The sequence below is a fragment of the Salmo salar genome, chromosome ssa04 (genome assembly GCF_905237065.1).
Source record: "Salmo salar chromosome ssa04, Ssal_v3.1, whole genome shotgun sequence".
NCBI lineage: Eukaryota > Metazoa > Chordata > Actinopteri > Salmoniformes > Salmonidae > Salmo > Salmo salar.
The window spans coordinates 18227059-18249606 of NC_059445.1; the positions used below are offsets into that span (position 1 = coordinate 18227059).

At 43.5% G+C, this 22548-nt stretch overlaps 1 protein-coding gene across 1 annotated transcript; it reads right to left on the reverse strand.

The window, feature by feature from the left end:
• Nucleotides 1-595: 595 nt before the first annotated feature.
• On the reverse strand, nucleotides 596-22548 carry LOC106602487 (sal-like protein 1). Its single transcript, XM_045717549.1, has 6 exons — nucleotides 22030-22548; nucleotides 20202-20332; nucleotides 19836-20003; nucleotides 14982-15143; nucleotides 12141-12252; nucleotides 596-2599 (listed from the first exon to the last, which is right to left on the reverse strand). Exons 1-6 carry the CDS (start codon nucleotides 22304-22306, stop codon nucleotides 1671-1673), a joined length of 1779 nt encoding a protein of 592 aa, XP_045573505.1. The 5' UTR covers nucleotides 22307-22548; the 3' UTR covers nucleotides 596-1670.

The following is a 22548-nucleotide window of genomic DNA, read 5'->3' on the forward strand; positions in this document are numbered from 1 at the left end:
GCCCGTAAGTAAGCATTTCACTGTTAGTCACAAAGCACATTTTATGTGACATAACATTTGATTTGTAGGCCTTAAATGTAATGGTTAAAAAGCGCTGTTGGGTGTATGCAGAATAGGGTGAGATCAGATGTAGTGTATAGTAAAAGAGCAGTAGTGTAAAGTACTTAAGTAAAACTACTTGAAAGTACTGCTTAAGTAGTTTTTTGGGTTATCTGTACTATTTATATTTTTGACTACTTTTACTCCACTACATTCCTAAAGAAAATAAATGTACTTTTTACTCCATACATTTTCTCTTGACACCCAAAAGTACTCGCTACATTTTGAATGCTTAGCAGGACAGGAAAATTGCCTAATTCACACACTTAACAAGAGAACATCCCTGGTGGACTCACTAAACACATGCTTTGTTTGTAAATTACTTTTGATACTTAAAGTATATTTAAAACCAAATACTTTTAGACTTTTACTCAAGTAGTATTTTAGTGTGTGACTTTCACTTGATAAATGTTCTATTAAGGTAGCTTTACTTTTACTACAGTATGACCTTTGGGTACTTTTTCCACCACTGCTAAAGAGAGCCTCATTCAAAGTCTTAGAAGTTCCATTTTGTTTTTATTAAAAATAAGCATTTTAAATACACCATATGAACATTGCAATGTGTTGGTCCCATGTTTCATGAGCTGAAATAAAAGCTCCCTGATATTGTCCTTATGCACAAAAAGCTTATTTGTCAAAAATGTTGTGCACAAATTGTTTACATCCCTGTCAGTGAGCATTTCTCCTTTGCCAAGATAATCCATCCACCTGACAGGTGAGGCATATCAAGAATCTGATTAAATAGAATGATCATTACAAAGGTGCACCTTGTGCTGGGGACAATTAAAGGCCACTCTAAAATGTGCAGTTTTGTCACACCGCCACAGATGTCAAAATCTTTGAGGGGGAGTGCGATTGGCATGCTGACTGCAGGAATGTAAACCAGAGCTGTTGCCAGATAATTGAATGTTCATTTCTCTACCATATGCCGCATCCAACGTTGTTTTAGAGAATTTAGCAGTACGTCCAACCGGCCTCACAACCGAAAACCACGTGTAAACATTGCCAGCCCAGGACCTACACATCTGGCTTCTTCACATGCGGGATAGTCTGAGAACTGCCACCTGGAAAGCTGATGAAACTGATGAGTGTTTCTGTCTGTAATAAAGCCCTTTTGTGGGGAAAAACTCATTCTGATTACCTGGGCCTGGCTCCCCAGTGGGTGGGCCTATGCCCTCTCAGGCCCATCCATGGCTGCACCCCTGCCCAGTCATGTGAAATCCATTGATCGGGCCTAATTTATTTATTTAAATTTACATATTTCCTTATATGACCTATGACTCTTTGAAATTGTTGCATTTATATTTTTGTTCAGTGTAAGTAGTTGAATGGAAGCAAAGAAATAGACATTTGTGAACATCATATAACCTACACAGTACAAACAATATGTAACAGACCTCTGGATACAATATTCTACCCAGGGATATTCAACACTGAAATCTGTTACTCCCGTTATTCCAAAGGCATCTGTGGATCTTTTCTGCTGACAACACTGAAAATTCATCTTTGTCTTTAATGCAGGGGTTGATCTAAATGTCAGAAGCTATCGAGTGGAATGGTTACTTTCTATGTTATAGAGTGGAATGGTTTTTCTGCTGGTGTGTCCTGAGGTAGCTCCTCTGTGAGAACCTCTTTCCACAGTGCGTACAGGCAAATGGCCATTCTCCCGTATGGACATTCAGGTGGATTTTCAGATGGTGCTGGTGGGAGAACCTCTTCTCACACTGGGGGCAGCTGTAGGGTTTCTCCCCTGTGTGGACCCTCTGGTGCCTCTTCAGGTGGGTCGATCGGGAGAAATGGGCCCGGCACAGGTGGCAGCCGAACGGTTTCTCCCCCGTGTGTACCCTCTGGTGGATCTCCACCTGTTTGGGGGAACTGAAAGCTTTCCCACAGAACGAACACGGGAAGCGCTTCTTTTTACTGATTCCGTCTCTACTACTGTCATTTGTCAATGGGCTTGTGTAGTCATTTAGTGTTGAAGCATTGTCTGAGGTCTGGTTTAACATTAGGAGAGTGTGAGGAGGATGAAGGCCAGGGAGTGTTTGTGTTGTGGCAGGGTCCATGTTCCAGTTGATAGATCCAATAGAAGGCAGGTTGAAGGCAGCACCTGTTGTGGGGTTAACCTGAGGTTCCATCAGTCTCTCTGAATCACAACTATAGGAGCAGGACGGAGCATCGCTAGCCGAGTCTGTGTGTGTTCTCATACAGACACCTCCCCGTCCCCGCTGACCAAATCTACGCCTCGCTGTGGTCTCAGCCAGTCTGTTGTCATGGAGACTAAATTCAGTTGTGGTTTTGTGTTTGGCTGTCTGTTTCTGGTTGTAGTTAACAGTGTTGATCCCAGGCCCAGAGTTGAGGACGCTGTCCCATCCACAGACATCTACTATGTCACCTCTGGTCCTGGCCTGCTCAGTGACGTTCTCCCCTGGGCCCTTAACTGCATCGGTCTGGGAATCCAAAATGTCCGTCCAGTCTCCTCTGTTAGCCTCCAGCCAACCACCTGCAGGAAGAAGTAAAAAAAATGCTTTTACAAACATGGCAGAGAAAACATAAAGTTGTGACTATAACTACTGTTCCCTGTAGGAGTGAAACTGGATTGATTCCTTCCATTTAATACCGCTCTTTATCGAGCCCAGAAACAGGTGACGCGGGGCCAAACAGGTGTTGTACATAATTTCTCTCCTTCGGGGAACAGTATTATAGTCATAACATTACGTTCCCTTTCAGTCAGTCCACTTCAGTATAACATACTATGGGGAAATATAATCACGCCCCAAGCAGAACCCAACGGATACTAAATTAAACATCTCATGGCAGACCACCCAGACCTGGGTATTGCGCACACAGCGCGCTGCCTGGTTACTTCCTGTCCCAGCCGTAAGCACACTGTGGGCTACACTGGGAGCTGTGACATCCAAGCAATAAAATATCACGTGCGTGGTGATGCCCAACTCGCCAAAGCATTAATATCTCCTCTAGTCAACCTTTTAAACAACGCCCAAGACGCTGCCAGACCCCTTGTGAAGTGGGAGCTGCCACAGCTAGGTAACACTTGCCGCTATATGCCAGGGAGATAGCCTCCACAACCCAGTGGGAGAGACTCTGCTTAGAGAGCGCCTTGCCGCGAGCTGGATTAGCAACACATACAAAAAGCTGGTCACATAACCGGATATCCCAGGTCAGTTCAAAGTACGTGCGTAAAGCACACACCGGACATGTAACCTCTTTTGCTCTTCAGAAGCAAAACGAGGAGGCAAAAAGGGAAATAGCTCTAAAGCTAAAGGACATGACTTTCGGGACGAAGGCCACATTGTCACCTTAGTCGCCCAGGGTGAACTGAGTCCAGGAAGAGTGTACGGATAACGTGTGGAAGTCCAACAAGTTTAACTGAGGCCAAAGCCATGAGCAGAGACCTTTTGTAGGCGAGGATCTTCAGATCCACTGACTCCAGAGGCTCAGAGGGCAGCACATAGTGCCTCTAAAACCAGAGCCAAGTCCCATGTGGGCGCAATAGGTTTAGAGACCGGTCTGAGACGTTGTACACCTTTCAGGAACCGCACAATCAGGGGTGGGCCCCTGGTGAGGCTCCGTCAATTCCCAAATGATACGCTGAGATAGCGACCATGTACACTTAAATGTTGAGGATGCCCGCCCCTGCTCGAAAAGCTCATGCAGGAACATAAGGATGTCCCTCCAAGAGCACTGATAAGGAACAAGTCCTTTATCTTGGCCCCATAGCTCAAACGCTTACCACTTACACGCATACAGCCCTGTCGTGGAGGGCGCCCTTGCAGACTAATGGTAGCAATAACATTTGACGGTAAACCTCTAGCCATCAGATTGGCCCTCTCAGGGGCCAGGCCCATTGGAACTGAATATCCGGCCTCACGCGCTAAACCTGCCTGTGCGCCTGAGACAATAATTCCCTGCGCAACGGGAGTTGCCACAGGTCCCCACCTAAAAGGTGAATGATGTCTGCAAAACCAAGGCTGCCTGGGCCAACAGGGAGCCACAAGAATCAATGGTAAGTCCTCCCGGCGCACCCTCTCCAACGTGTGCTGAACCAGAACCACTGGTGGAAATGCGTAAAGGAGGGTGAGGCCACTGGTGCACCAGAGCGATCGCTTCCAACTGGGCACTCTGGTCCCTCAATGAGAGAACTAGACGACAAGGTGCGTTTTCTGGCGATGCATAAAAATCTACGATGGTCCTAGTCTCCACTCTTGAGTGCCAAGTACACTGTCAGAAGTTACAGGTAATTGATATGCCGGGCTCTATGACACCGTCATCAACCCCTGGGGGGATAAGTCTTTTGTGACCACCTTGTGGGACAACACCAGGCCCATGAGAACCCCTTGCGACAGTAGCTGGGGATCCCTCCACTGGGCCAGTGCCCGAAGGCATGTCGGGGACACCGGAATTGACCGGTTTAGGTGACGAGATGCATCAAAGCGCGTTACTTGGACTCAGCACTGGAACAGCTGCATCAATAATAATCCAGAGGGAATGACCACCATCATAGAAGCCATCATCCCCAGTAGGCAGATGAAACTTACGAAAACGTACTGTGCACCCAAACCAAAATTGGGCCAGACAGAGCTGGAACCCGAACACCCTCTCCGGGGATAGAAAAGCACAATTTAAGGATGAGTCTAACTAGCTTCGATGTGGGTAACACTGCTTGTTCCTTTGACTGCTATCAGCCATCGTCCAGATAGGCCAACACACTCAGCCCCTGATGGGTACCAGAGCTGCCTCCACCACCTGTGAAAAGACGAGGCGAGAAGGACAAGCCGAACGGGAGTACCAAAAACTTGTAGGTTATAGCCTCGAAATGGAACCTCGGGAACTTTATGTGACGTATAGACCGTAACAGCCTGGAGCAGGAAGGATATTTCCTCCCTTAATTCTGGCACTGAGGCCTGGAGAACAGTTGAAGTGATGACGCCGCAAAACGCGGGGGGGATTCGTACAAAGAATTGTAGCCTGTAGTCACTGTTCGCATGACCCAGGGTGACAGTGCACGTGCGCCATTGCTTGGAGTTGGTAGCGAGTCTCCTGTAAAGTGCCATCTGAGGGGGCATGACGCCCCCAGTAGTGGCCTGGGAAAAATAAGTTTCCACCACTCTCAACAAACTTGTTTCTGACTGTGGAGGAACATGTTTTATTGAACTCACATGTGGAATACACAACACTCTTAACACACAAATGGGGTTGAAACAATGTGTTTAGGTGGAAACATTTGCCTGAGGTATCCTTCCCCGCGCCGTGGCAGGACCATGTCACCCCTGGCAGGCAGACTGACGTTGCGTCTGGCAATCAAGCCAGTCTGACCTTGTGCTGGGCTGGGCCCCCAGGACAGCCCGCTTAGCAGGCCCAGCATCCCCAAAGGACTTCAGAGGGAGAAAAGTGCCCTGCTCCTCTTCCTTCTGGCCTTGAACCAGGTGTGCATGGCCTCCAGGGCCGAACCGGACAACCCCGGAGGACATTTGTCTGTCCCTCTCTATCTGAAAACGTCAAAGACGACAGTGTGCCACCACAGTAGCGCCCCTGCTCTTCCCGAGTGCCATAACGGTGCACCGGGACGTGCACAGAATGAAGTCAGCCGTAACAAATCTCATCCAGGAGCTCTGCATGGGGCTCTCCTGCGGCCAAAGAAGTGCCCAATCCGGCAGCAACTCTTTCTGGTAGATCTGCAGTACAGCTACAGACGACAGAGATCAGCCACCCCCTCTGCACGATACATCTTATCAAGCTGAGCAGCTGAAAAACACCAGCGCTTGTTAGGGAGAGTAGGATCTGTATTAGCCACACCCTTGTTATCCAACAGGCTAGGTAGCCAGGTAGCTTGCTATAAACTGGAGGCGTGCACACCAGCCCCGTCCAATCCATCCCCTCCAGATCCATGAAGGGGGCATACCATGCAGCATCAGCTTAGCTGAATGCGGGTTGGACCAGGTTGTCGTAAATTCTTCGAAATCCAGAAACAGGGGTAGGTGGTGCTCGACTGTGGCAACCACAGGGGGCAGGTACTTCCCACCGAAACTTGATGACTTCTGCCGCGGGTGTGAACATGGCCACTTCAACTCCAAATGTATAGCCACCCTGCAGCACAATTCTATGAACAATGTGTTGGATACCAGGGTTTCCCCCGCTACACACTTAGCGTTAGGGGGTGGCTGTCCCGGAACTAAGTCCTCTTCTGAGAAACTCCTGGAGCGTCCAGAACACCAAGTAATCATCCGAACCTGTGCCCTGTATGTCATGGGAGACAAACCAGCCAGCTCACTACCTCCTAGCTGGGAGGCTAGTTCCACCAAAGCCCCAAGTCTCTCTCTGCTTCCTGCACCTCAGTCCCAGGCGAGTACCGGCATCCGGGAAAGGAAAGTTGCCATCGGTAACTCCAAGCTTCCTCAAGAGTGCGACAGGTCTTTCCAGGGAGTTTGCACGCAGTATGTGGCAATGCGCACACAGACTGGTTCGAGCGAGGGCCACCTGAGCATGCTCCAAGCCGAGACAAAATACACATAAATCGTGAGTATCTTTCAGAGAAATAGTATAACTGCATGACTGGGGGAATGTACACATCGTCGTCTCGGTCGCTTTCTTAACCGCTTTCTTAACCGCTTTACTCATTTTCTTCTAGCAAATTGAAGCATAACTAATTGTTTGTGATTAGGGAACTTATGAGAACAAATACAAACTAAAGCACACAACGTCCAGAGGGTGAGCACGCTCTACCACTATGGGACAGTTTATTTGGTGCAACGCAAGTCTCGTTTTCCAATTGTTTGTTTTAGTAGTGTGAATCATTCCTTGGTTTCATTGTATAAATGAAGAATAATAACCAGGTGCATCACTATTCTATTGTATGTAGGCTATATGTATTACTATTCACATTTGAAGATCTATTACTGTATGTAGGCTATACAGTGGGGCAAAAAAGTATTTAGTCAGCCACCAATTGTGCAAGTTCTCCTACTTAAAAAGATGAGAGGCCTGTAATTCATAGGTACACTTCAACTATGACAGACAAAATGAGAAAAAAAAATCCAGAAAATCACATTGTAGGATTTTTTTATGAATTTATTTGCAAATTATGGTGGAAAATAAGTATTTGGTCAATCACGAAAGTTTATCTCAATACTTTGTTATATACCCTTTGTTGGCAATGACACAGGTCAAACGTTTTCTGTAAGTCTTCACAAGGTTTTCACACACTGTTGCTGGTATTTTGGCCCATTCCTCCATGCAGGTCTCCTCTAGAGCAGTGATGTTTTGGGGCTGTCGCTGGGCAACACGGACTTTCAACTCCCTCCAAAGATTTTCTATGGGGTTGAGATCTGGAGACTGGCTAGGCCACTCCAGGATCTTGAAATGCTTCTTACTGTTGGGTTATATTTTCTTAAACTAAATGTGATGCATAGGTTATGAGTAAATTAATGTTAAACATAACAGGTTTGTATTGTACCAACATGGATTGAGCTATATATAATAATGTGTGACTAACTGGAGGGTTACTGGAGTGTTGGCTGAGTAGACTTGTGACACACACAATGCCTGGTTGTGGGGCCGCTCAAGGACAGGTGTATGTGAGGAACTGATAGAGGGGAAAATGGCTGTGGCATAAGAACAGGCACTGTCCTTGGGTGTCTGACTCTCGGGTACACACACACACGAAGATAAGCTAGAAGACAACTATGCTTGGCAACAAAGATGCGTCTAGAGGCTGGGACCAGCCTGCACGCCAACGATAGGCTGGAGTAAGTCTAAACCACACCCAAGCCTCTACTATGACAGGCCCTCAGGGAGAGGGAACTAAGTCTGTCAAGAAGTATTTAAAGAAAAACTTGTGATGTCATTCCAGTTCTCTGTCTGCCCTGCGTGGTGTCACAGTGAGCCCGTATATACGAACATCATATTTACCATTCAAGTGTTTGCATTAATTAAAGTACAAAGAAATCAAAGTTACTCTGTGCTGACTATTTTTGTTCTGATACCAGATTCGAATTGACGCGAACCCAACATTACGAAGCCACTCCTTCGTTGCCTGGGCGGTGTGTTTGGGATCATTGTCATGCTGAAAGACCCAGCCACGTTTCATCTTCAATGCCCTTGCTGATGGAAGGAGGTTTTCACTCAAAATCTCACGATACATGGCCCCATTCATTCTTTCCTTTACACGGATCAGTCGTCCTGGTCCCTTTGCAGAAAAACAGCCCCAAAGCATGATGTTTCCACCCCCATGCTTCACAGTAGGTATGGTGTTCTTTGGATGCAACTCAGCATTCTTTGTCCTCCAAACACGACGAGTTGAGTTTTTACCAAAAAGTTATATTTTGGTTTCATCTGACCATATGACATTCTCCCAATCCTCTTCTGGATCATCCAAATGCTCTCTAGCAAACTTCAGACGGGCCTGGACATGTACTGGCTTAAGCAGGGGGACACGTCTGGCACTGCAGGATTTGAGTCCCTGGCGGCGTAGTGTGTTACTGATGGTAGGCTTTGTTACTTTGGTCCCAGCTCTCTGCAGGTCATTCACTAGGTCCCCCCATGTGGTTCTGGGATTTTTGCTCACCGTTCTTGTGATCATTTTGACCCCACGGGGTGAGATCTTGCGTGGAGCCCCAGATCGAGGGAGAATATCAGTGGTCTTGTATGTCTTCCATTTCCTAATAATTGCTCCCACAGTTGATTTATTCAAACCAAGCTGCTTACCTATTGCAGATTCAGTCTTCCCAGCCTGGTGCAAGTCTGCAATTTTGTTTCTGGTGTCTTTTGACAGCTCTTTGGTCTTGGCCATAGTGGAGTTTGGAGTGTGACTGTTTGAGGTTGTGGGCAGGTGTCTTTTATACTGATAATAAGTTCAAACAGGTGCCATTAATACAGGTAACGAGTGGAGGACAGAGGAGCCTCTTAACCTGTTAGGGCTAGGGGGCAGTATTGACACGGCCGGATAAAAAACGTACCCGATTTAATCTGGTTACTACTCCTGCCCAGAAACTAGAATATGCATATAATTATTAGCTTTGGATAGAAAACACTCCAAAGTTTCTAAAACTGTTTGAATGGTGTCTGTGAGTATAACAGAACTCATTTGGCAGGCCAAAACCTGAGAAGATTCCATGCAGGAAGTGCCCTGTCTGACAATTTCTTGCCCTTCTTGATTATCTCTATCCATTACAGAGGATCTCTGCTGTTACGTGACACTTCCTACGGCTCCCATGGGCTCTCAGAAGGCGGCAAAAAGCTGAATCGTGGCTTTGCAGGCTCTGGCTGAAAAAAAGTAGTGCGTTTGGGTAGTGGCTGGTTACAGTACTGTGAGACTCAGGCGCGTGCCCGAGTCGACCTCATGCTTTGTTTTCTTTCGTCTGTTTACCTAAACGCAGATTCCCGGTCGGAATATTATCGCTTTTTTACGAGAAAAATGGCATAAAAATGGATTTTAAACAGCGGTTGACATGCTTCGAAGTACGGTAATGGAATATTTAGAATTTCTTTGTCACGAAATGCGCCATGCTCGTGACCCTTACTTACACTTTGGATAGTGTCTTGAACGCACGAACAAAACACCGCTATTTGGATATAACTATGGATTATTTTGGACCAAACCAACATTTGTTATTGAAGTAGCAGTCCTGGGAGTGCATTCTGACGAAGAACACCAAAGGTAATCAAACTTTTGTAATAGTAAATCGGAGTTTGGTCAGGGCTAAACTTGGTGGGTGTCTAAATAGCTAGCCGTGATGGCTGGGCTATGTACTCAGAATATTGCAAAATGTGCTTTCACCGAAAAGCTATTTTAAAATCGGACACCTCGATTGCACAAAGGAGTTCTGTATCTATAATTCTTTAAATAATTTGTTTTTTGTGAACGTTTATCGTGAGTAATTTAGTAAATTCACCGGAGGTGAACGTCACATGCTCATGTAAAAAGCTGGTTTTTGATATAAATATGAACTTGATTGAACAAAACATGCATGTATTGTATAACGTCCTAGGTGTGTCATCTGATGAAGGTCATCAAAGGTTAGTGCTGCATTTAGCTGTCTTCTGGGTTTTTGTGACATTATATGCTAGCTTGAAAAATGGGTGTCTGATTATTTCTGGCTGGGTACTCTGCTGACAATCTAATGTTTTGCTTTCGTTGTAAAGCCTTTTTTAAATCGGACAGTGTGGTTAGATTAACGAGAGTCTTTAACCTGTTAGGGCTAGGGGGCAGCATTTGCACGTCTGGATAAAATATTTTTACCCGATTTAATCTGGTTACTAATCCTACCCAGTAACTAGAATATGCATATACTTATTATATATGGATAGAAAACACTCTAAAGTTTCTAAAACTGAATGGTGTCTGTGAGTATAACAGAACTCATTTGGCAGGCAAAACCCTGAGACATTTTCTGACAGGAAGTGGATACCTGATGTGTTGTATTACCTTTAAACCTATCCCATTGAAAAACACAGGGGCTGAGGAATATTTTGGCACTTCCTATTGCTTCCACTAGATGTCACCAGCCTTTACAAAGTGTTTTGAGTCTTCTGGAGGGAGATCTGACCGAACAAGAGCCATGGAACGATGATGTCCCATTAGACACCTGGCGCGCGAGTTCATGTTGGGTACCCTCGTTCCAATACGTTATAAAAGAGTATGCATTCGTCCACCTTGAATATTATTCATGTTCTGGTTAAAAAAGGCCCTAATGATTTATGCTATACAACGTTTGACATGTTTGAACGAACGTAAATATATTTTTTCCCCTCGTTCATGACGAGAAGTCCGGCTGGCTTAGATCATGTGCTAACAAGACGGAGATTTTTGGACATAAATGATGAGCTTTTTTGAACAAAACTACATTCGTTATGGACCTGTGATACCTGGAAGTGACATCTGATGAAGAGAATCAAAGGTAATGGATTATTTACATAGTATTTTCGATTTTAGATCTCCCCAACATGACGACCTAGTCTGTAACGCAACACATATTTTTCTGGGCGCAGTGCTCAGATTATTGCAAAGTGTGATTTCCCAGTAAGGTTATTTTTAAATCTGGCAAGTTGATTGCGTTCAAGAGATGTAAATCTATAATTCTTTAAATGACAATATAATATTTTACCAATGTTTTCTAATTTTAATTATTTAATTTGTGACGCTGACTTGACTGCCGGTTATTGGAGGGAAACGATTTCCTCAACATCAATGCCATAGTAAAACGCTGTTTTTGGATATAAATATGAACTTGATAGACAATGCATGCATTTTTAGTTCTAACATAATGTCCTAGGAGTGTCATCTGATGGAGATTGTAAAAGGTTAGTGCATCATTTTAGCTGGTTTTATGGTTTTGGTGACCCTGTCTTTGAATTGACAAAACATTACACACAACTCTTGTAAATGTACTGTCCTAACATACTCTAAATTTATGCTTTCGCCGTAAAACCTTTTTGAAATCGTAAAACGTGGTTAGATTAAGGAGATGTTTATCTTTCAAAGGGTGTAAAATAGTTGTATGTTTGAAAAATTTGAATTTTGACATTTATTTGGATTCAAATTTGCCGCTCTTGAAATGCACCTGCTGTTGATGGAGTGCACCACGGGTGGCACGCTAGCGTCCCACCTAGCCCATAGAGGTTAAAATGGTGTAAAATAGTCATATGTTTGAGAAATTGAAGTAATAGCATTTCTAAGGTATTTGAAAATCGCGCCACGGGATTACACTGGCTGTTGCGTAGGTGGGACGATTTCGTCCCGCCGGCCCTAGAGAGGTTAAAGAAGTTGATACAGGTCTGTGAGAGCCAGAAATCTTGCTTGTTTGTAGGTGACCAAATACTTATTTTCCACCATAATTTGCAAATAAATTCATAAAAAATCCTACAACGTGATTTTCTGGATTTTTTTTTCTCATTTTGTCTGTCATAGTTGACGTGTACCTATGATGAAAATTACAGGCCTCTCTCATCTTTTTAAGTGGGAGAACTTGCACAATTGGTGGCTGACTAAATACTTTTTTGCCCCACTGTATGTATTTCTCCCTTACCTTGCTGCCCCATCTTTTGTCCACTCAGCAGATCAATGCTCACTGGTCCATCTTCTATTGTCTCCTCTTTGACCAGCAGCAGATCAGGCTTCCCATCCTCCATGTCTACTGACTGTAAGAGATACAGAGTGAGAGGATGTTGGATCAAGAAATCTGATATGAGCAACCTGCTATGGAGAATCTTCTGATTGGGCAATGAGGGATTGCTATGAGTACTATGCAAACATGTTAGTTGATTTAATTACATGACACTCATTAAAATGGTTTGATAATTCAAAGGCATAGTCCCAGACTTAAGACAAAATAAATCAAGATCTGGGGCGTCTATCAATTCATATTATGCTCTATCGTTTATTTCGTTGTGTCGCAAATCACACTCTTTACGGCAATATTTTTGGTCAATTGGACGTCGCTTTGCCATGTGGAAGGAAATTTGCAAAACAAACAAACATGGAGGAGAGTGAACGCGACACAGACCACGGAGACCGTACCTAAAAGAGGGCAACGTCGGTTGCATAGACGTGGTTTGGGTATGAAAAGTCTGACACGGACCAGAAAACATCCCTCCGCAAAATATGCCGCAGGCTGGTCACGACAAACAAGCTCGAACACCATTAACCTGTTAGGGCTAGGGGGCAGTATTGACACGGCCGGATAAAAAACGTACCCGATTTAATCTGGTTACTACTCCTGCCCAGTAACTAGAATATGCATATAATTATTGGCGTTTGATAGAAAACACCCTAAAGTTTCTAAAACTGTTTGAATGGTGTCTGTGAGTATAACAGAACTCATATGGCAGGCCAAAACCTGAGAAGATTCCATGCAGGAAGTGGCCTGTCTGACAAGTTGTGTTTCATCTTGGCTCTTTGCTATAACGTGACACTTCCTACGGCTCCCATAGGCTCTCAGAGCCCGGGAAAAAGCTGAACGATATCGAGGCAGCCTCTGGCTGAAACACTTTATCGCGTTTGGCAAGTGGCCGATCAGAGTACTATGGGCTTAGGCGCGTGCCCGAGTCGACCCCATGCTTTATTTTCTTTTGTCTGTTTACCTAAACGCAGATTCCCGGTCGGAATATTATCGCTTTTTTATGAGAAATGGCATAAAAATTTATTTTAAACAGCGGTTGACATGCTTCGAAGTACGGTAATGGAATATTTAGAATTTTTTTTTTTGTCACGAATTGCGCCATGCTCGTCACCGTTATTTACCCTTTCGGATAGTGTCTTGAACGCACGAACAAAACGCCGCTATTTGGATATAACGATGGATTATTTTGGACCAAACCAACATTTGTTATTGAAGTAGAAGTCCTGGGAGTGCATTCTGACGAAGACAGCAAAGGTAATAACATTTTTCTTATAGTAAATCTGACTTTGGTGAGTGCTAAACTTGCTGGGTGTCTAAATAGCTAGCCCTGTGATGCCGGGCTATCTACTGAGAATATTGCAAAATGTGCTTTCACCGAAAAGCTATTTTAAAATCGGACATATCGAGTGCATAGAGGAGTTCTGTATCTATAATTCTTAAAATAATTGTTATGTTTTTTGTGAACGTTTATCGTGAGTAATTTAGTAAATTCACCGGCAGTGTTCGGTGGGAATGCTAGTCACATGCTAATGTAAAAAGCTGGTTTTTGATATAAATATGAACTTGATTTAACAAAACATGCATGTATTGTATAACAATGTCCTAGGGTTGTCATCTGATGAAGATCATCAAAGGTTAGTGCTACATTTAGCTGTGGTTTGGGTTTATGTGACATTATATGCTAGCTTGAAAAATGGGTGTCTGATTATTTCTGGCTGGGTACTCTGCTGACATAATCTAATGTTTTTCTTTCGTTGTAAAGCCTTTTTGAAATCGGACAGTGTGGTTAGATTAATGAGAGTCTTGTCTTTAAAATGGTGTAAAATAGTCATATATTTGAAAAATTGAAGTTTTTGTATTTTTGAGGAATTTGAATAACGCGCCACGGGATTACACTGGCTGTTGAGTAGCGTCCCACCTAGCCCATAGAGGTTAACCTCTTTTACCACCTACGCAAGAATCATGTGAAACAGTAGGGAGAGTCTACAGATGAGACCCAAAAAAGTACAGTCGAGTGCTCAAAACAAACCCCAGACTCAGATGTTGCAAGAGGCTTTTGACCGCGGCACACCATATGGCAAAGAATCACGAAGATGGAAGGAGATAACAGCTGCTGTTACAACTTACATCTGCAAAGACATGGCCCCAATTTACACGGTCGAGAAACGGGGGTTTCGTGAGTATAATTCAAAATGTAATAAGAAATAGGCCTTTAAATGTGGTTATTTTATATAAATTATTAATTCATTGAATTTACAGAAAATGTGTATATCTTGATATGTATCGTTATCGGGATACGAAATGACCTATCAGGATATGAGATTTTGGCCATATCGCCCAGCCCTAACCCAAGCCAGAAGGCTCCTGAACACCTCCCATTTTTACACTGCTGCTACTCTCTGTTTATTATCTATGCAGTCACTTTACCTTTACCTACATATTACCTCAAATACCCCGACTAACCAGTTCCCCCCGTGCATTGACTCTGTACCGTTACCCTCTGTATATAGCCTTGTTATTGTTATTTTGTTGCTCATTAATTATTTATGTTTCCATTTTCTTGTTTTTTTCGTATTTATTTACTGTTCACTTAAGTTTATTTAGTAAATACTTTAACACTTTTTATTAAAACCGCATTGTTGGTTAAGGGCTTGTAAGTAAAAATGTCACTGTTGTATTCGGCGCATGTGACAAATACAATTTCATTTGATCTAATACCATTCAGACAATAGTTCACAGTGGACTCACCTCAGTGAGACTGTGTGTGGTCCTGTGCTGCTCAGCTGGTTCCTCTGTGGTTTCAGGAGGTGTAGTCTGGTTATCCTCCATGACCATGGTCCCCTCAGGGTTCCCCAGACCCTCCTCACACCCCTCCTCCTTCACCAGCAGCACCTCTGGACCCTCCTCCTCCTGGAAGAGACAGATGATACAGATTACACAGACATACAGACACATGCACACACAGGAAATACACACTTTAATGATGAATGGGCCATACTCGTGAACATTAGAAACAGTTTAAATTCAAAACAGTTGCTCTGTCACAATGTGCATCAGCCAATTAAAATCGTCAATTTACTTGCACGTGATAGAACGCACACACAGATAATAAACACATTCAACATGGACTGTTTACCTATCCCCACTACATTTGAGTCCTGTACTGTAGTTACAGAGTGACTTCATAGTTGTTAAACCCATCATGGTGGACATGTATATGATGTGGGTAAATATAAGTCAGCTATGATAAGTAAAAATTCATCAGACAAACATGACTAAACTATTTTGAAGTGTACAGTAGGTGTTTCAGACTCCTTGCAAATGTATTAAAAATAAAAAACTGAAATCACATTTACATAAGTATTCAGACCTTTTACTCAGTACTTTGTTGAAGCACATTTGGCAGTGATTGCAGCCTCAAGTGTTTTTGGGTATGACGCTACAAACTTGGCACACCTGTATTTGGGGAGTTTCTACCATTCTTTTCAGCAGATCCTCTCAAGCGCTGTCAGGTTGGATGGGGAGCGTTGCTGCACCGCTATTTTCAGGTCTCTCCAGAGATGTTCGATTGGGTTGAAGTCCGGGCCCTGGCTTGGCCAATCAAGGACATTCAGAGACTTGTGCTGAAGCCACTCCTGCGTTGTCTTGGCTCTGTGCTTAGGGTCGTTGTCCTGTTGGAAGGTGAACCTTCGCTCCAGTCTGAGGTCCTGAACACTCTGGAGCAGGTTTTCATCAAGGATCTTTCTGTACTTTGCTCCATTCATCTTTCCCTCGATCCCGACTAGACAACCAGTCCCTGCCGCTGAAAAACATCCCCACAGCATGATGCTGCCACCACCATGCTTCACCGTAGGGATGGTGACAGGTTTCTTCCAGATGTGACACTTGGCATTCAGGCCAAAGAGTTTAAATCTTGGTTTAATCTGACCAGAGAATCTGGTTTCTAATGATCTGACAGTCCTTTAGGTGCCTTTTGGCAAACTCCAAGCGGGCTGTCATGTGCCTTTTACTTTTGAGGAGTGGCTTCTGTCTGTACACTCTACCATAAAGGCCTGAATGGTGGAGGGCTGCAGAGATGGTTGTCCTTCTGGAAGGTTCTCTCGTCTCCACAGAGGAACTCTGGAACTCAGTCAGAGTGACCATCGGGTTCTTGTTCACTTCCCTGACCAAGACCCTTCTCCCCTTATTGCTCAGTTTGGTCGGGCGGCCAGCCCTAGGAAGAGTCTTGGTGGTTCCCAACTTCTTCCATTTAAGAATGATGGAGGCCACTGTGGGGACCTGCAATGCTGCAGACATTTTTTGCCTCGACACAATCCTGTCTCTGAGCTCTACGGACAATTCATTTGACCTCATGGGTTGATTTTGCTCTGACATGCAAGGTCATCTGTGGGATCTTATTTAGACAGGTGTGTGCCTTTCCAAATCTTGTCCAATCAATTGAATTTACAACAGGTGGACTCCAAGTTGTTGAAACATCAAGGATGATCAAATGGAAACAGGATACAACTGAGCTCAATTTCGAGTCTCATAGCAAAAGGGTCTGAATACTTATGTAAATGAGGTATTCATGTTTTTCTATTTTTAATAAGTTGGCTAACATTTCTAAAAACCTGCGATCGCTTTGTCATCACGGGCTATTGTGTGTTGATTGATGAGGATTTTTATTTCATCAATTTAAGAATAAAGCTGTAAATAACAAAATGTGGAAAAAAGTCAAGGGGTCTGAATACTTTCCGAATGCACTGTATATTGTGAACACCTCCACAGGACCCTGAACACTTCTACCCCCAAGCAATAAGACTGATATTACCACGTACCCCTGCACATTGACTCGGTACTTGTACCCCATGTATATAGCAAAGTTATCGCTACTCATTGTGAATTTATTCCTCATGTTATTATCTTTTATTTGTACATTTTTCTCTCTGCATGGGAAGGGCCCGTAAGTAAGCATTTCACTGTTAGTCACAAAGCACATTTTATGTGACATAACATTTGATTTGTAGGTATATTTAGTAGGCCTTAAATGTAATGGTTAAAAAGCGCTGTTGGGCGTATGCAGAATAGGGTGAGATCAGATGTAATGTATAGTAAAAGAGCAATAGTGTAAAGTACTTAAGCAGTACTTTCAAGTATTTTTACTTAAGTAGTTTTTTGGGTTATCTGTACTATTTATATTTTTGACTACTTTTACTCCACTACATTCCTAAAGAAAATAAATGTACTTTTTACTCCATACATTTTCTCTTGACACCCAAAAGTACTCGCTACATTTTGAATGCTTAGCAGGACAGGAAAATTGCCTAATTCACACACTTAACAAGAGAACATCCCTGGTGGACTCACTAAAAACATGCATTGTTTGTAAATTACTTTTGATACTTAAAGTATATTTAAAACCAAATACTTTTAGACTTTTACTCAAGTAGTATTTTAGTGTGTGACTTCCACTTGATAAATGTTCTATTAAGGTAGCTTTACTTTTACTACAGTATGACCTTTGGGTACTTTTTCCACCACTGCTAAAGAGAGCCTCATTCAAAGTCTTAGAAGTCCCATTTTGTTTTTATTAAAAATAAGCATTTTAAATACACCATATGAACATTGCAATGTGTTGGTCCTATGTTTCATGAGCTGAAATAAAAGATCCCAGATATTGTCCATACGCACAAAAAGCTTATTTGTCAAAAATGTTGTGCACAAATTTGTTTACATCCCTGTTAGTGAGCATTTCTCCTTTGCCAAGATAATCCTGACAGGTGAGGCATATCAAGAATCTGATTAAATAGAATGATCATTACAAAGGTGCACCTTGTGCTGGGGACAATAAAAGGCCACTCTAAAATGTGCAGTTTTGTCGCACCGCCACAGATGTCAACATTTTTGAGGGGGAGTGCGATTGGCATGCTGACTGCAGGAATGTAAACCAGAGCTGTTGCCAGATAATTTAATGTTCATTTCTCTACCATAAGCTGCCTCCAACGTTGTTTTAGAGAATTAAGCAGTACGTCCAACCGGCCTCACAACTGAAAATCACGTGTAAACCTTGCCAGCCCAGGACCTCCGCATCTGGCTTCTTCACATGCGGGATAGTCTGAGAACTGCCACCTGGAACGCTGATGAAACTGATGAGTGTTTCTGTCTGTAATAAAGCCCTTTTGTGGGGAAAAACTCATTCTGATTACATGGGGTTGGCTCGCCAGTGGGTGGGCCTATGCCCTCTCAGGCCCATCCATGGCTGCACCCCTGCCCAGTCATGTGAAATCCATTGATCGGGCCTAATTTATTTATTTAAATTGACATATTTCCTTATATGACCTGTAACTCAGTAAAATCTTTGAAATTGTTGCCTTTATATTTTTGTTCAGTGTAAGTAGTTGAATGGAAGCAAAGAAATATACATTTGTGAACATCATATAACCTACACAGTACAAACAATATGTAACAGACCTCTGGATGCAATATTCTACCCAGGGATATTCAACACTGAAATCTGTTACTCCCGTTATTCCAAAGGCATCTGTGGATCTTTTCTGCTGACAACACTGAAAATTCATCTTTGTCTTTAATGCAGGGGTTGATCTAAATGTCAGAAGCTATCGAGTGGAATGGTTACTTCCAATGTTATAGAGTGGAATGGTTTTTCTGCTGGTGTATCCTGAGGTAGTTCCTCTCTGAGAACCTCTTTCCACAGTGCGTACAGGCAAATGGCCTTTCTCCCGTATGGACATTCAGGTGCATTTTCAGATGGTGCTGGTGGGAGAACCTCTTCTCACACTGGGGGCAGCTGTAGGGTTTCTCCCCTGTGTGGACCCTCTGGTGCCTCTTCAGGTTGCAGGCCTGGGCGAAGCGCATGTGACACTGCGTACAATTGAAGGGTTTCACCCCTGTGTGGATCCTCTGGTGGATCTCCACCTTCTGGGGGCAGCTGAAGCCTTTGTTACAGAACATGCAGAGGAACCGCTTCTCTTTACCGTCTGTTGTTGCTCCCCCTCCCTGAGCCTTAGCCCTTTGGACCTTTGAGTTCAATACCTGATCGAAAAGGATGCTGGCATGTGAATCAGATGGTGCCATCGATGTGGACACTGGGTCGCGATCCCTGAGTGTGTGTAAAGGTGAGTGGGTCGCGACATTAAGATTTGTCTCTAAGCTTTCCCTGTAGTATAAGAAGTCACCGGTGTTGCCCTGCGAGTGTCCTTCTCCTAAGTGAGTCTGGTCTGCATTCCATGTCAGAAGAGCATCATCCTCCACTTTCACCTCATCTATGACCAGACCCTCTCCTTTCTTATCTAGGGACCCTTCAGAGTATACACCACCACTGTACTGGTTCCAGTCCCCTCTCATTGGATTAGTCTGTGTATCTAAGCCCACAGGCATGTCACCAGGTATCATCTCTGTCTCTGTAGCGTATGAACAGGACGGATCATTGCCAGTCTGAAACGTGTCACCTGAGTCCTGATGGGACAGATCCATCCTTGGGCTCGTGTTACCATAAAGTAAATACTCTGAGCGGGGAGCAGGTGGACAGCCCAGTCGCCCCAGCCCCATTAAAGTCTCTGTATCTGTCTCTGACTTGAGGACGGCGTTCAGCGTTCGACTGACCTCCGTGATGCTACGTCGGGGCCTGGGCAGCTCTGGGGCAGTGGTGGGGTCCTCCGTGGCTACAGGGGGGGCTACTCCAGCCACTCCAGTCTGGATGTCTCTGCTGTGCAGTGGGTCCTCCTCTCCTTCAGACCTCTCCAGCTTGACCCCAGGACTTGCATCTTCAGACTGACAAGAAAAAAGGAGGTCATTACCGGTACATGAGTAGAATTGGATAACATTGTCATAGGGAAGTCTCACAAGCTCCCATATGGCAGATAAATGAGGATGTACATGTAAGCAAGTGAATAGCTGAGGGGAGCCTTTCTGAAATAAACTGGTCACATTTGATGTACTGTAATTTTGATGTAATACTATTACACTAACCTCTATAACAATAACGTGCTGGGTTGAGGTTCCACTCCCCTCATCAACAGTGATTGGTTGGTCATCTCGCCATGTATTGTGTCCCGCTGGCTTCACAAAGCTCCTGTGGCCTCCAGTGAGATGTCCTTCACCTGAGAGTGATTGGTGGAAAAGAGATGGTTAGGTAAGCTACTGTGTGCGGCTTTCCTTTATTTTCTAGGTAAGCTACTGTAAAATGCTCAATGCTATATTAAAAACTGAGTGTACAAAACATTAGGAACACCTTCCTAATACTGAGTTGCACCCCTTTTGCCCTCAGAACAGCCTCAATTCGTCGGGGCATGGACTCTACAAGGTGTCAAAAGCGTTCCACGGGGATGCTGGTCCATGTTGACTCCAATCCTTCCCACAATTGTGTCAAGTTGGCTAGATATCCTTTGGGTGGTGGACCATTCTTGCACAGTGTGTCAATAGACTTAATTAGATATTGAATTATCTTAATTTAGGATGATCCTAAATTAAGCAACTCACAGATTTGTACAATAATCATACATATCACTATTGGCAGTTTTGACACTGTAGAATTAGTAAGGATGTAATGTAACACTTTGCCTAACTTGTTGATATATTCAGTGGTATAGTGGGGGGGTATACGCAGGTATATGCTTATACCCACTTATTTTTCATTGGGCACTGCATATACTCACTTCGAAATCCCCACTGATACCTATCAAAGTAGTGTGGTGGAGGTATACGCCGTATCTATTAATAAGGCTGATGGAACAGATGTTTTATTTAGCCTTTATCTTAAAATGTTGATAAACTATTATTTCTTAACATTTTAGACGCAGCAATGTACACACGGTGGTAGGACCTATGCGTGAAAAGATCGAAAATGTAATTGCAGGAAAACACTGTTCTAAAATGTGCACCGCATACGTGAGTGGTTTCATGGACTGAGATAAAAATATCTGTTAGAAATGTTGAAAGAGGGGAGATCTAAAGATGCAACAACTATCATGGATTGCTAATATGACAAGGATAATGCCTTTGGCTGCTAGACAATGAAAGACAGGCAAACCAATAGAACAGGATATAAGGAAGTCTTTATAAATCTGTCAGAACATAATTATTTGAAACAATCCACTAGCCATTTATTCTCCATCTCATGTGAAACAAAAACACAGCTAATCAAACAGTGCTAGGTGCCTGCGTACTGAAATTAAAGGGTAACGACACTAAAAACAAAAACATCTTAGATTTTTCCCAGACTTAAAAAGTGGTCTCCTTATGTGGTTTAAGCATTGTTATGGACTTATAACATACAAATGTGTTGTTTTTCTGTTAAAAAAAAGTGTGACTTTGAGAGCAAAAACCAGAAGAAAAAAAATGAGGGGAAATCTGAAACCGGGGAATTTCTGACTCAGTTGACTTCCTAATTGATCTGTTTCAATAGTAGGCCTACTATTAGCCTACTTGCACAGTACAGCTAGGGTTGGCCTGATATTGAAAGACCAATATGGGATTCATGATTTTAGGTCATTCTGTCAGGGTTTCTCATACATTTTCACACTGGGCGCCTTTCCTTCGCCAGGCAGACCGTTTGGAACTGTTTGGGCAAAATGTAAGTATACCCACTTCTCTAAGCACTACTACACCACTGGAGATACTTTTTATAGATCAAGTGATTATGTTCCATGGATCACATTGTTTTCAATTAGCAAATAATAGGAAATGCAGTAAATATCATAGCTAGCTACAGTATCTTGCACAAAGACACTAAGTAATCAGGAGAATTATTGCAAACCTTCTCAACACTGACCAAGACCCCCACCCACGCAAAATGTACCTCTTGCCATTCCTCTGTATCGGTCGAGGTTCTTGACACTTCTGGGACGACTAGCGAGGACGCGCTCTCGCATTGTCTTCTCTGCGCGCTCCCGTGCCACCTTCAGTTCGATTAGCTGAAGTTTCCTCTGCAATTCCCTGTTTTCTTTCTGGCTTTGAGTTATTTCCAAACGAAACACTGCATAGTCGTCGTCTACGAGTTTACAGATCTCTGCCACGGCTGCATTCGCAAGCACCTCCATGATGGAGGCTATTTGAGTGTGAAAACCCGTGGCCATTGTTAGCAGCTAGCGTTACTTACTAGATATCATAGCGTTACTTACTATCATCCAAATCCTGTCTCCAACGCGAATTAAATATTATCTGTGGTAAGTATTTAGTGCTGTGCAGTTAAATTCGTCATATTTTAAATTCCATGGTTGTTAAAATGTCTAAATGACAAACGCAAAAGTGAAAATTGTTCTTGGTCATGTTTACTTCCGTTAAGCCTTTGGAATTTGGTTGGCGGATCGCATCCAAA